Source organism: Equus quagga, chromosome 14 (assembly GCF_021613505.1).
Source record: "Equus quagga isolate Etosha38 chromosome 14, UCLA_HA_Equagga_1.0, whole genome shotgun sequence".
Lineage (NCBI taxonomy): Eukaryota > Metazoa > Chordata > Mammalia > Perissodactyla > Equidae > Equus > Equus quagga.
Window position 1 is genome coordinate 88,044,845 of NC_060280.1, and position 13,679 is coordinate 88,058,523.

At 58.7% G+C, this 13,679-nt stretch overlaps 1 protein-coding gene across 6 annotated transcripts in view; it reads left to right on the forward strand.

Annotated features, from left to right (window-relative positions):
• The window catches only part of DOCK6 (dedicator of cytokinesis 6), a 39,195-nt gene extending 25,954 nt beyond the window's left edge, over positions 1–13,241 (forward strand). For 4 of the 6 annotated variants that reach the window (XM_046685640.1, XM_046685641.1, XM_046685642.1 and 1 more), the window contains 24 exons: positions 49–162; positions 271–441; positions 850–989; positions 1,077–1,246; positions 3,289–3,449; positions 3,588–3,770; positions 4,105–4,231; positions 4,569–4,653; positions 4,801–4,897; positions 5,032–5,166; positions 5,461–5,613; positions 5,794–5,952; positions 6,035–6,135; positions 6,531–6,723; positions 6,803–6,946; positions 9,198–9,329; positions 9,424–9,438; positions 10,775–10,900; positions 10,991–11,080; positions 11,275–11,511; positions 11,836–11,979; positions 12,064–12,170; positions 12,439–12,600; positions 13,010–13,241. In XM_046685640.1, coding sequence (XP_046541596.1) covers positions 49–162; positions 271–441; positions 850–989; positions 1,077–1,246; positions 3,289–3,449; positions 3,588–3,770; positions 4,105–4,231; positions 4,569–4,653; positions 4,801–4,897; positions 5,032–5,166; positions 5,461–5,613; positions 5,794–5,952; positions 6,035–6,135; positions 6,531–6,723; positions 6,803–6,946; positions 9,198–9,329; positions 9,424–9,438; positions 10,775–10,900; positions 10,991–11,080; positions 11,275–11,511; positions 11,836–11,979; positions 12,064–12,170; positions 12,439–12,600; positions 13,010–13,052 — 3,189 coding nt within the window. In that variant the 3' untranslated portion in view covers positions 13,053–13,241. Of the gene's footprint in view, positions 1–48; positions 163–270; positions 442–849; positions 990–1,076; positions 1,247–3,288; positions 3,450–3,587; positions 3,771–4,104; positions 4,232–4,568; positions 4,654–4,800; positions 4,898–5,031; positions 5,167–5,460; positions 5,614–5,793; positions 5,953–6,034; positions 6,136–6,530; positions 6,724–6,802; positions 6,947–9,197; positions 9,330–9,423; positions 9,439–10,464; positions 10,545–10,768; positions 10,901–10,990; positions 11,081–11,274; positions 11,512–11,835; positions 11,980–12,063; positions 12,171–12,438; positions 12,601–13,009 lie in introns of those variants that run through there. The other 2 variants (XM_046685644.1, XM_046685645.1) reach the window with 2 other exon arrangements.
• Positions 13,242–13,679: the final 438 nt, after the last annotated feature.

Genomic DNA, 13,679 nt, shown 5'->3' on the forward strand with positions numbered 1-13,679 from the left:
GGCTTGCCGGGGTGTGCGGGCGTGGGCTGATGGGCCCGGTGTCCCCAGGACGCAGAGCTGGCCGAGCGCCTCAACGCCAGCCTGGCCTTCTTCCTCAGTGACCTGCTGTCGCTGACGGACCGCGGCTTCGTCTTCAGCCTGGTCCGGGCCCACTACAAGCAGGTAGGGATGGGCGTGGCAGGAACGGCGCCCCTGCGGGTGCCATGGCGGGTGGTAGGCTTGGTGGGTGGACATTTACAAAAAGTCGCCCGTTGACCCCTTCCTCGGCAGGTGGCCACGCGGCTGCTGTCGGCCCCCAACCCAGTGGCGCTGCTGACCCTGCGCATGGACTTCACCCGTATCCTGTGCAGCCATGAGCACTACGTGACCCTCAACCTCCCCTGCTGTCCCCTGTCTCCCCCGGCCTCGCCCTCGCCCTCCATATCCTCTACCACCTCCCAGGTGGGCTGGCCTCACCCATGGCCCCTCCCCTTGACCTATGACCTCTCACTTTCAACCCATCTTCTAGGGTTTCCTCGTCTCTGTCCATTTCACAGCAAGCTACTGTCCAAGGGGGCTGACCCTTCACCTCTGACCCCTCATTCTTGGCAGTTTCCTGGGAGGACCAGCTTCTAACTTCTCACCCCTGAATCCTAACTCCCAGCCAAGCGTTCCATCTGCTGTTTCTCAGACCCCTGACTTTTGACCCCAGACCCTGTCCCCTCACAGATAGGTTGACCCCAGTCTCTCACCTCTGATCTCCAACTCGATATCCATGTCACCTCCAGATGAGCTAATCCCAATCGCTCACCTCTGACCCTTGAGCCCTGGCCCCCTGCCATTCCTGCTTTCTCGCCCCGCCCCCTGCAGAGCTCCACCTTCTCCAGCCAGGCCCCAGACCCCAAGGTGACCAGCATGTTTGAGCTGAGCGGGCCGTTCCGGCAGCAGCACTTCCTGGCTGGGCTCCTGCTCACGGAGCTGGCGCTGGCCCTGGAACCTGAGGCCGAGGGGTGAGCCCCGGCCCCGGCTGGCCCCGGGGCGGCGGGACGGTCCAGAAGCCACGTCCACTCCGTCCTGAGCACGTCCCTCTCCCGCAGGGTGTCCCTGCTGCACAAGAAGGCCATCAGTGCTGTCCACAGCCTGCTCTGTGGCCATGACGCTGACCCCCGCTACACGGATGCCACTGTGAAGGCCCGTGTGGCCGAGCTGTACCTGCCCCTGCTGTCACTCGCCCGGGACACGCTGCCACGGCTGCACGACTTTGCTGGTCGGTGGGCCGAGGCTGGACGGGGTCGCGATCCAGGGGCCTGTTAATCACACAAGGCTCAGGGCGGGAAAGGTGCGAGAGCAGGGTTAGGAACAAAAGCACGGGCGCTAGGGTCAGAGGAGTGGGTTCAAGTCCTGCCTCCTGGGGCTGGCCCAGTGGCACAGTGGTTAAGTATGCACGTTCCGCTTCTTGGCGGCCCAGGGTTCACCGGCACCGTTTGGCATGCCATGCTGTGGTAGGTGTCCCATATATAAAGTAGAGACAGATGGGCACAGATGTTAGCTCAGGGCCAGTCTTCCTCAGCAAAAAGAGGAGGATTAGCAGCAGATGTTAGCTCAGGGCTGATCTTCCTCAAAAAAAAAAGTCCTTCCTCCTGGCCCCAAGCAGACCATTCACCTCTCTGAGCCTCAGGTTTCTCACCTATGAAATGGGGACAGTGGTAGCACCAACTACATCCTAGGATTATGTGAAAATGTGGGGAAGTGTCATACTGGGGTACTGTCAGCCCACGATAAATGGGAGATGTTATTATAACATTTATTATCCTCTAAGAAGAGAAAACATGAGGAGGGGTCGAGGGGGAACATCGGGGTGAGGGTGTTGGGAGCCTGGTGGTCATTCATTCACTCGTTTGCACGTTCGTTGGCACAACTGAGGGACGTATGCTCAGAAGCATGGACCTAGGGTATGTGGATTGATGCCCTGCATCATTTGGGGGAAATTCTCAGTCATTATCTCTTGAATTCTTTTTTCTGCCTCGTTTTCTTGCTTCTCTCCTTCGGGGACTCCAATTACACGTATGTCAGACCTTTGATGTCACACATGTCTGCTGTACCATGTTCTCTTTTCTCTGCTTCATTTGGGAAACCTGTCCTGTGCACGTGTCTTTGAGTTCACTACTTCTGTCCACTGCTGTGTCCGATCTGCTGTCAACCGCATCCTTTGAGTTCTGAATTTCAGATGTTATATTTTTTGGCTGGAAAATGTCCCTTTGATTTTTTTTCATAGATGCCAATTCTCTGTTGAAACTCTCCATCTTTTTACCCATTTTTGTGCATCTTTTTCTCTACTTTTGCTTTTAAAGTCCTTGTTTGCTAACTTTTGGCCGTCTCCGTGCTTTTTCCCTCTTATCAATCGTATTTTCCTGCCTCTTCTCGTGTCTTGTAATTTTGTGTTGTATTTTGGACATCGTCTGTAAAAGAGCCTTTGGGATGGAAGCATTGTCATCTTCCCCAGTGAGGGTTACTCTTTCCCTCTTAGGCAGATGGGATATGGGGCCGATCACCCCCATCCAGTGAGAAGCTGAGCTAGGTTAAGCTGGGCTGGAGCTTTAGTTAGACTCAGTCGACCTTTTGTTTCAAGAATCTCTAGGTGAGGCCCATTCTATATTGTTGGCACCTCCTCTCTCTGGTGAGCCTTTTTTTTTGGTGGGGAGGTAAGAGGTACTCTTTTGAGATCATAGGTTTTGGATCCAGACTGTTTAGGTTAAAATCCTACCTCTACCATTTACTCACTGGGTGACCCCAGGGAAGTAACTTAACCTCTCTGTGCTTCAGTTTCTTCATCTATGTAGTAGGGGGGATAAAAGTACTTATCTCATAGGGTTGTTTTGAAGGGTAAGAGTTAATATTTTCAAAGTGCTTAGAACAGCACCTGGCACATAGGAGATGCTCAGTGCCAATGGATGCTATAATAATAGCAACATCATTTATTATTATTGCTGTCGTTGTTGTCATTGTCATCATCTTTACAATGACTACTCCTGTGGGCCAGGCCGTGTTGTAAGTGTTGAGCATGTAGCAGTGGGCAGAGCAGATACAGTCCAGGCCTCTGTGGATCTTCCCAACAATTACACAGTGAGGGTATCTAATTTCAAGGCCAATAAATGAGCTCTGGGAGTAAATAACTGGAGTCACATCCTGGTCTGGGAGGTGGTATCAGGGAAGGCCTCCCTGAGGAGGTGACATTTGAGCTGAAATTTGAGACAGAGGGATAGCAGTTACCAAGGCCCCATTCTTCTCTCCCTCTGCCCTTCCCCACAGAGGGTCCAGGTCAACGGTCAAGACTGGCCTCGATGCTCGACTCGGACACAGAAGGAGAAGGGGACATTGGAGGCACCATCAACCCCTCAGTGGCCATGGCCATCGCTGGTGGCCCCCTGGCCCCTGGCTCCCGGGCCAGCATCTCCCAGGGCCCAGCGACGGTGAGTACGGGGCTGGCCCCCAGAGACACCATCCACCCCGGTAATCGAAGTTACCCATCGGCCAAGTCTTCTCTTAATATGGAGAAAATGAAAATGTCTCTGTTGCTTCTGAGTGCCCTGCCCCCTCTCCGGCCCCAGGCTTCCCGCTCCGGCTGTCCCCTGTCTGCTGAGTCCAGCCGCACCCTGCTGGTGTGTGTGCTGTGGGTCCTGAAGAATGCCGAGCCGGCTCTCCTGCAGCGCTGGGCTGCAGACCTGGCCCTGCCTCAGCTGGGGCGTCTCCTGGACTTGCTGTACCTTTGCCTGGCTGCCTTCGAGTACAAGGTTCGAGGGGGCAGGCAGGGGACCAGGGCGCAGGAGGCAGGCCGAGCATGCATCTGGGGCTCTGGGGTGCCGTGGGATGGGGCCAAAGGGGTGGACTGTCTTCATGCCCCAGTTCCCAAACGGAAGGGTGTGGACTGTTTCTGTGCTGGGCCAAAGAGAAAAGGGAGAGTCGTCTTCACGAATAGAATTTGGAAGGTGCCGAGAGCTTGCAGTAAAGGGCAGAACTGTGTCTTCAAGCACAGCGTCCCGAGGTCGGAAAGGGCTGGAAGAAGCAGACCAGGCTAGCCACAGAAAAGGGTCGAGTCAGCCTTGAACCTGTTCTCTGCCCTCCCAGGGGAAAAAGGCCTTTGAGAGGATCAACAGCCTCACCTTCAAGAAGTCACTGGACATGAAAGCTCGACTGGAGGAAGCCATCCTGGGCACCATCGGAGCGAGACAGGAGATGGTGCGACGGAGCCGTGGTGAGAGGGAGACGTCCCCTGCGCATGTCCCCACCTGGCTGCTCCCAGCCTGTGTCCGAGGGACCCAAAGACGGGGGCCCATCCCTACCTCTCTGTCCAGCTCACTTTTCTCGGAATGAAGTCCGTGTGTCATCCCCGTACACACGTGTGTCCGTGTTCCCTGTCTGTTGTCACGTGTCATTCCTGTCTGGCTGTGTGCATCCACTCAGCAAGCGTCCACGTCACCCAGGTCCTCACGGGTTATCCCATCTGTGTATCTCTGCCCCCGTGCGCCTCCCCTAATGACCCGCATCTTTATGTTTTCGCACCTCTGTGGACATGGGCCTCCGCATCTCAGAGAGGAGCCCGTTTGGGAACCAGGAGAACGTACGCTGGCGCAAGAGCATCACGCACTGGAAACAAACCTCAGACCGCGTGGACAAGTGGGTGTGGGTGGGAAGTCATTCCTGGGTCACACCTGTTGACAGAGGACCAGCACCTCTGGGGCAGCCAAGGGAGGGGGAGAGACCTCAGCCGTGGGGTGGGGTCTGCTCCTGAGAGGGCCCTCAAGCCCCTCCCGTCCCCTCCAGGACCAAGGATGAAATAGAACATGAGGCCTTGGTGGACGGGAACCTGGCAACTGAGGCGAGCCTGGTGGTTCTGGATACATTGGAGATCATTGTGCAGGTAGGGCTTGATCCAGCATCTCTATGACCTCTGATGCTGCCACAGTGCCGTGTGGTCTCTGACTCTGTAATCCCCCTCTTTCTCTGACATCATAACCACCCTGGTCTCTAACGGCTGGATTTCTGACACCCCAGACGGTGATGCTGTCTGAGGCCCGGGAGAGCATCTTGGGCGCAGTACTGAAGGTCGTGTTGTACAGTCTGGGCAGTGCCCAGAGCGCCCTCTTCTTGCAGCATGGCCTGGCCACACAGCGGGCCCTGGTGTCCAAGGTAAGCGCCACTTGCCAGCCACAGTTCTAGAAGAATGGTCGCAGCTCATTTATTGAGCAGCTACTGTGTACTCAGCAACTTCATGAGGCAGACACTCGCTCCTTAGCCAGTTTACAGAGGTGGGAACTGAGGATCAGAGGGGCGGAGTCGCTCACCCAGGGTCACACAGCAAGGGCTTCAGCCCACACCTGACTCCAGAGCTGTGCTTGGCCAAACAAGGCGGGACACAGACAGATGCCCCTGAGCCAGGACGGGGAGGGGCTGACCCGCGTGTGTCTCCACCCTGGGGGGCAGTTCCCAGAGCTGCTGTTTGAGGAGGACACGGAGCTGTGTGCTGACCTGTGCCTGAGGCTCCTGCGACACTGCGGCAGCCGCGTCAGCGCCATCCGGACGCACGCGAGCGCCTCGCTCTACCTCCTGATGCGCCAGAACTTTGAGATCGGCAATGTGAGTGGGGGCGGGGCGTGGGGGCCCGTGAGGCCCTGGGAGGCCCCGGGAGGGCGGTGGCCGGGGGGTCCTGGCGTGGCAGACGGAGGGCGGCGGGGCAGAGGGGTGAGGTGACTGGGCGAGCCTGTGCTGGCATGAGGGGCCCGGCCCCCAGCTGTGCCCTCCCTCCTGCCCCCGCAGAACTTCGCTCGCGTGAAGATGCAGGTGACCATGTCGCTTTCGTCCCTGGTGGGGACGACACAGAACTTCAGTGAAGAACACCTGCGCCGTTCCCTCAAGACCATCCTCACCTATGCCGAGGAGGACGTGGGGCTGCGCGACAGCACCTTCGCCGAGCAGGTGACCCCGCGGCCCCCGCCCCGCCCCCTCGGCCCGCCTGTCCCCTCCCGGCACCCTCACGGCCGCCGCTGCCCCGCCCCAGGTCCAGGACCTGATGTTCAACCTGCACATGATCCTGACGGACACGGTGAAGATGAAGGAGCATCAGGAGGACCCCGAGATGCTCATCGACCTCATGTACAGGTGAGGCGCTCAGGGAGCAGATGTGTGAGGACGTGAGGAGGGAGCCGGGACAAGAGGGCAGTGAGGGGGACAGGTAAAGAGGGGCCAGGAGAGCAGACTGGGGAAGATGACCAGGTGAGCGAGCACACAGGGGAGGGGGCGGGAGGGGGCAGGTAAATGAACAGGTAAAAAGGAGGTCAGAGGAACACTTAGATGGAGATGACAGATGAGAATAAGGACCAGCGAGGGGACAGGCGGGAGAGACAGGTGAGGGGATGGACAAGTTAGGGGCAGGTGAGGAATGGACAGGTGAGGAGATGGCCTGCTCAGTGGGGCAGATGGTGGGGGGACAAGCATGGGGTGGGCGGGGGTCCAGGTAAGTCCCCCAACATCTCCCCCCGCCCACCCCGCTCCAGGATTGCCCGGGGCTACCAGGGCTCCCCGGACCTGCGGCTGACGTGGCTGCAGAACATGGCGGGCAAGCACGCGGAGCTGGGCAACCACGCGGAGGCCGCCCAGTGCATGGTGCACGCGGCCGCCCTGGTGGCTGAGTACCTGGCCCTGCTCGAGGACAGCCGCCACCTGCCCGTGGGCTGCGTGTCCTTCCAGGTGAGCGGCCGGGGGGCGGCGAGCAGGGCGTGGCACTTGTGGGGCGGGGACCCAGCTCTGACACCGCCTCCTGCCCCAGAACATCTCGTCCAACGTGCTGGAGGAGTCGGCCATCTCCGATGACATCCTGTCACCCGATGAGGAGGGCTTCTGTTCCGGGAAGCACTTCACGGAGCTGGGGCTGGTGGGGCTCCTGGAGCAGGCGGCCACCTACTTCACCATGGTGAGGCCCGGGGCTGCTGGGGACGCGGGGCGCAGGCGGGGTGACATCAGGGATCTGCTGATGGGGCAGTACCTGCCCCCAGAGGCTCAGGGTGAAGAAAAGGAGAATTACGGAAAACAAGAATTGCCCTCTTTACTGCCTTTCTCCCCATAAAACCCTTGCACACTGCCAGGATATAGTAAGCTTTCCGTACATCTAGCTACTATTAAAAAGTGTTTTTGGGGGCCAACCTGGTGGCATAGTGGTTAAGCTCACACACTCTGCTTTGGCGGCCTGCGGTTTGCGGGTTCGGATCCTGAGCTTGGACCTACATACCGCTCATCAAGCCATGCTGTGGCAGCACCCCACATACAAAATAGAGAAAGATTGGCACAGCGACAATCCTCCTCAAGCAAAAAGAGGAAGATTGGCAACAGATATTAGCTCAGGGCCAATTTTCCTCACCAAAAAAAAAAAAAAAAAAAAGGTTTTCTATTATAGAAAATTCCAAGCACATGTAAAAGAAAGTTGTACCCCCACCACCCCAACCCCCAGCACTCAAATTCAGCAACCACCTATATTTACCATCCTGTGTCATCTCCTCTTTGCCTCTGGTTTTTTGTTTTTTGTTTGTTTCTTGCTGAATTATTATTTTTTTTTTGGACATCTAAAAAGACAAGATTCCGATTTTCATAAATTGATGAAACCGAACGTAACCATTCGGCTGGAGGTTTTTTAAGTCCTGGCTACTTGGTCTGAGGACCAGCAGCATGGGCATCCCTTCGGGGCTTGTTAGAAATGCAGTCATGAGGCCCCCAAGCGCTCGGAACCCTGGATTTTCACAAAGTCTCAGAGATTACTGTGCGCATCAGAGTCAGAGAAGTCGCGGCTTAAAACAAATCCCAGATAACACACTGTCACACCCACAGGTTCCTCTCTGTGCAGCCCTGGCTGCTGAAGTACCTTTTATACAACTCTTATCCTGCCTGACCACGTTTACAGGAATTCTTGAGTACCAGTCCATGCTTAGAGGTCCCTGGTTAGCTTAAAGGAATTTTTTTTGTGGTTCGTTTGTTTGAATCAGGATCCAGAGGAGACCCACAATGGCTGGGATGGACAAGTCTCTTAAGTCTCTTTTAATCAAAAAAAGAGAATTAAGAAATGGGGCATCAGTTCCCCTCCTTTTTTTTTTTTTTTTTTTTTTGCTGAGGAAGACTGGCCCTGAGCTAACGTCTGTGCCCATCTTTCTCTACTTTGTATGTGGGACGCCGCCTCAACATGGCTTGATGACTGGTGTGTAGGTCCACACCCAGGATCTGAACTGGTGAAGCCCAGGCCACCAAAGCAGAGTGTGTGGACTTAACCACTGTGCCACTGAGCTGGCTCCCCAGTTCCCTTCTTTTTGCAAAAGCGGTTTTATGCATTTCTTGTTAGGTCGGTTCCCCGGGGAATTTTATTTTCCACGGTTGTAAAGGGGTTTTCTCCTCCATTTTCCCTGTTTGTATGAAAGCAGTTGGTTTTTGTTGCATTTCACTTGCTGCAGAGCCAGGCTTTGTTCCAAGGGCTTTTCTGGCCTGCACGGGGCTGCTCTGTCCCTGTGGTGTCGCTTAGCCTGTTCCTCAGTTCCTTACATTTCTGGGAACTGGTAGTTAGATCTGTGCCCCACTCCTATTCAGGGTCAGGTTTTCTCGCAAGATTTCTTTTCTGTGGTGCTGGTCCCCCTGGCCATGTTGTTTTCCTTATTGTCACCTGGCTGGAGTCTGACAGTAGACACAGACCTTCTGACAGTCGGTCAGCAAACATTGCAGGGCGTCAGCTGTGTGCCAGGCTTGATACGGGCGCTGACGGGGGGGCGAAGGGCACTTAGGAGAGGCCACTGCCACACGCCAGGAGGCAGTTGGACCTGGAGGTCTTGGGGATCAGGCCAGGAGGGCTGACATTCAGGTCCTGGCCCTGGAGGGCCCCTCTGCATCTCTGAGCTTCAGGTCCCCCTCTGAGGAATAGAAATACTCCAGCTCTCCCCACCAGTGGGTATAGTACAGACACAGCACCTGGTCCACAGTAAGCGGGTAGAGACCACAGAGGGATCTGTAGGGGCCACGTGGAAAGGCTGGTGCCCCATCTGGGTGGGGGTGGTCAGGGTGGGCTTCCTGGAGGAGGTGATAGAGGATGGCGCCCTGGAGGATGGCTAGGAGTGTAGAGGGAGGGCTGTTCCAGGCAGGAGAGAAGACCCGGGAGGCTGCTGGGAATCCTGACGCGCCCCCACCCCCAGGGCGGGCTCTACGAGGCGGTGAACGAGGTCTACAAGACCCTTATCCCCATCCTGGAAGCCCACCGCGACTACAAGAAGCTGGCCGCTGTGCACGGCAAACTGCAGGAGGCCTTCACCAAGATCATGCACCAGGTGGGCCCAGGGTACCCTCCCAGACCCCACCCTGCGCCCTCGCCCCCTCCCCCTCCCCCGGGCTCAGCTGACTTTGAACTTCTCTTCCCCACAGAGCTCCGGCTGGGAGGTGAGTCAGCCGCTGGGGCCACCTGCCTGGGGTGGGGGGGGCCCCACGACAGCTGGTCCGCCGTGGTCAGGGACCACCAGGGGGCGCTGGAGGAGCACGGCTGCCTGGCCACATGGGCGCAGGGGGCCGGGACGCACCCCCAATACTTCCCCTGGCCCCCCCCCCCGCCACGCCCCAGATCTGGAGGGCAGCCCATGACTCACCCGGCTGGGCGCTCCCGGAGAGTCACCCCTCCCTCGGGCAGGGCCAGCTCGGTCCCTGCCTGCAGGGGGGGCTCCGACACCCTCCCTCTCTGTCGATTTCTCTTTGTCTCTCTGTCTCTTGGGCTCTTTCTATCTCTGTCTCTCTCTCTATCTAGCTCTGTCTTTCTCTCTATCTCTGTCTGTCTGCCTCTGTGTCTCTCTTGTTCTGTCTCTCCCTGTCTCCCCAGCTCCCCCCAGAATCTCTGCTCCCCCTTTCCCGCCTCTCCCCGACTTGCGTCTATTTTTAGGCATCTCCTAGTATGGGGAGAATGTTCTGGCCAAAGATGGCAGGAACCCAGAGCTGAGGCGGGAGGGCTGGGGGGGGCTGGTGGGGCGGGCGGGTCCCCTCCCTCCCCGGATCTCTAGGATCTCTAGGCTCAGCCCGTGGAATGGTTTCCAGGGGGCCACATAACCAGGACCCTGAGGGTGGGGGCTCTGACCTCTAACCTCTCCCATGACTTTGTCTCTCTGCCCCGCCCCCCCATCTCCCGGTGCCCGCCCCGCCCTGCCCGGATCTGCCTTGGTGAGTGAACACGGAGCCCGCCTTCCTTTCTGGTGGTGGCATGACGGGGGCGGGGGGTGGGGGTCCCTCCTTCCCAACTTAGGGCTGTGGGAGGGAGGGGCTGCCCTGGAACAAGGGAGCCAGAGTCTGTCCCAGAGCAAGGGCCGGCCGCGCCTCCCTTCAGCCACTCAAGCATTGTTTGAGCTCCTGCTGTATACCCAGCCTTGGGGGCATTGAGGACAGAGCTGGGAGCCACAGTCCTAATTTCACAGTGGGATCCAGACCCTGAAGAAGCACATGAAGCCGAGACGAGAATCAGAAACTGGGGGCTTGTGTTAAATGACAACAAAGATTTGGGGCAGGTGGGAGACAGGCTGGGGAGAGGGAGCGAGGGGGTGGGCAGCTGGCGGTCACCTGGGTCCATGCCCCAACAGTCTCAGGTCCCCCGCCTGTGCCTGTGATGTGACGTTCTTGGGGTCCCCCCGCCCACGCCCAGTCTTCCACACATGGGGCCCGAGGACACGCGTCTCCGGGGCAGGGGGACCTCCAGCGGGGCCCCCCCAGGCAACCATATCCCTTCCCGCAGCCCCAGCGCGTCTTTGGGACGTACTTCCGCGTGGGCTTCTACGGGTCTCGCTTCGGCGACCTGGACGAGCAGGAGTTCGTGTACAAGGAGCCGTCCATCACGAAGCTGGCCGAGATCTCACACCGGCTGGAGGCACGGCCAGGTGGTGGGGGGTGGCCGGGCCGCCCTGGGATGCCGCGGGGGCTGCCCCTGTGCGACCCTGAACCCGCCCTGTGTCCACAGGAGTTCTACACGGAGAGGTTCGGGGAGGACGTGGTCGAGATTGTCAAAGATTCGAACCCCGTGGACAAGGCCAAGCTCGACCCCCAGAAGGTGAGGGCTCCCGGCCATCCTCCCTGGGGGACCCCAAATCCTCTTCCTCAGGGGATTTCCAGGCATCCAGACATACGGAGACCCGGGAACCCCAGACCCGGGGAGCTCCAAAGCCCCTCTCCCCAGGGCCGGGGCCCCACGGGGAGGCCAGCGCGCCCCGGGCTCTGAGCACTGACCCCTGAGCCGCGTTGCAGGCATACATCCAGATCACCTACGTGGAACCGCACTTTGATACCTACGAGCTCAAGGACCGAGTGACCTACTTCGACCGCAACTACGGTCTGCGCACCTTCCTCTTCTGCACGCCCTTCACGCCCGACGGGCGCGCGCACGGCGAGCTCCCGGAGCAGCACAAGCGCAAGACGCTGCTCAGCACGGACCACGCCTTCCCCTACATCAAGACGCGCATCCGTGTGTGCCACCGTGAGGAGGTGGGGGGGATCTCATTCCCACGGAGGGAAGCCCAGGGACCCCACACCCGGGATGGGGAGGCGACCACCCAGTCCACCCTCCAGACCCCAGTCTGCAGACTCGAAGCTCTGCCTCCAGACCAGGCTGACCCCGGGCTGGACCACAACCGCACCAAAGCCCCCCAGAGCCAGACAAAGGCAGCTGAGCCAGGAGCCCCCACATCCTGGTCATTACACGGCCCCACGGACCCCTCTCCCTCCCCCAGCGGGCGTCCAGGCTGCGCTGGCTTGGGTCAGGACATCTTCGGGCCCCAGCCAGCGCATGCCGCCTGCCCCGCCCCGCAGACAGTGCTGACCCCCGTGGAGGTGGCCATTGAGGACATGCAGAAGAAGACTCGAGAGCTGGCCTTCGCCACCGAGCAGGACCCGCCCGACGCCAAGATGCTACAGATGGTGCTCCAAGGCTCCGTGGGGCCCACTGTGAACCAGGCACGGCCCGAGGGGCAAGGCAGGCTGCCCGGGGTTCCCCCGGGGGCCGTGCAGACACCCTCACGAGCCCCTCTCACCCTGCAGGGTCCCCTGGAGGTGGCCCAGGTGTTTTTGACAGAGATCCCTGAAGACCCCAAGCTCTTCAGGCATCACAATAAATTGCGGCTGTGTTTCAAGGACTTCTGCAAGAAGTAGGCCTGGCCCCCATGACAGCCCCTCCCAGCCCCCCCGATGGCGTTCTGCCTCCCTGACCCCCAGCACAGCCTATCAGCTTGACCCCCTATGGCAGCCCCTCTGTACACATCCCCCTTAAGGGTCTCCTCCCTCCCTGATGCCCACTAAGGTGGCTCTACCTATCAGACCCCCCGTTCTAGCTCTTCCCAGGGCCTCCCCCACCTTCCCTCTTGCCTTCCCCCCTGAGTGTCAGCCCCTGAGCCTCTCCTGCCATCTGGCCCCCAGGTGTGAGGATGCCCTGCGGAAGAACAAGGCCCTGATTGGGCCAGACCAGAAGGAGTACCACCGCGAGCTGGAACGCAACTACACCCGCCTGCGGGAGGCTCTGCAGCCGCTGCTCACCCAGCGCCTGCCCCAGCTGCTGGCACCCACTACGGCCAGCCTCAGGTGCCTGCTCGGCCCCCCACCCTAGAGAAGGCAAGAGGAGCCAGGCCGAGACAGGCCCATGGTGGGGCTGTTGTCCACGTGCACATCAACACGTGCACTCGCAGCTTTGCACAAGCGAGTGTCTATGTGGATGCGGATGCACAGGCAGGCTCTGGGCAGCCCCTTTGGATCCTGGTGGATCAGTTTCCAGATCACGTTTCTGAGCCTCAGTCTCCACGTTTGTAAAATGGGCCCAATGCATATCTTTGGTGGTGGATTCCAAGAGAGAATCTGAATCCACAGCTGCATCAGAAGGGATATGAAAGGAATAGGGAAGAGCCTAGAAGGATCTGGAGGAGGAAGAGAGCTGGGGAGGATTGTGGAGTTGGGGGCCCTATGGCCATGTTGACCCACCTCATTCATCCCCCAGGAACTCCTTGCACAGGGCAAGCTTCCGGAAGGCCGACGTCTGAGCCCACAGGGCCTGAAGCCACAGCCAGAAGAACCAGCACCCTGGCCTTCCTGGGAGCTCCCCGCCACTGCCCATGCAGTTGCGGGGTGACCACATTGCACACAGGGCTGGGCCCTCTGTCTGTCTGTTTCCGTCTGTGCGCACTGATCCCTCTTTCCTTTTTTAATTTAAAATGGTTTTTATAAGCAGCCTGTGTGGTGTGGTCCCTGGGGGCTGGGTCACATGGGCACAGTCTGCCCACACACCCTGAGCATCGGGGGACAGACACTGAGAACCGATTGGGTGTCAGAGACACAGCAGTGACCACAGTCACAAATTCCTGCCCTGTGGGGCTGACATTCTAGGGGGGAAGGCAACACAAATGACAGTGTCACATGCTGGCATGGGGAATAATAGTAACATTTATTAAAACCCTGGCTGTACTGAATGGCTCCCGGAAAGACACCACCCCATTGATGGCCTTCCTGCCCCAGGGACCTCCATTAGGCCCCTGCCTCCCCGTGAGTCAATCTTGTCAACACCACTCTCAACGCAATGTTAGAGATGGGGAAACTGAGGCACCGAGCAGTTAAAGGCTTGGTGGGGCTGCGACTGGAGCCCAGGCCTGAGCACCGCCTGTGCAGCCTGG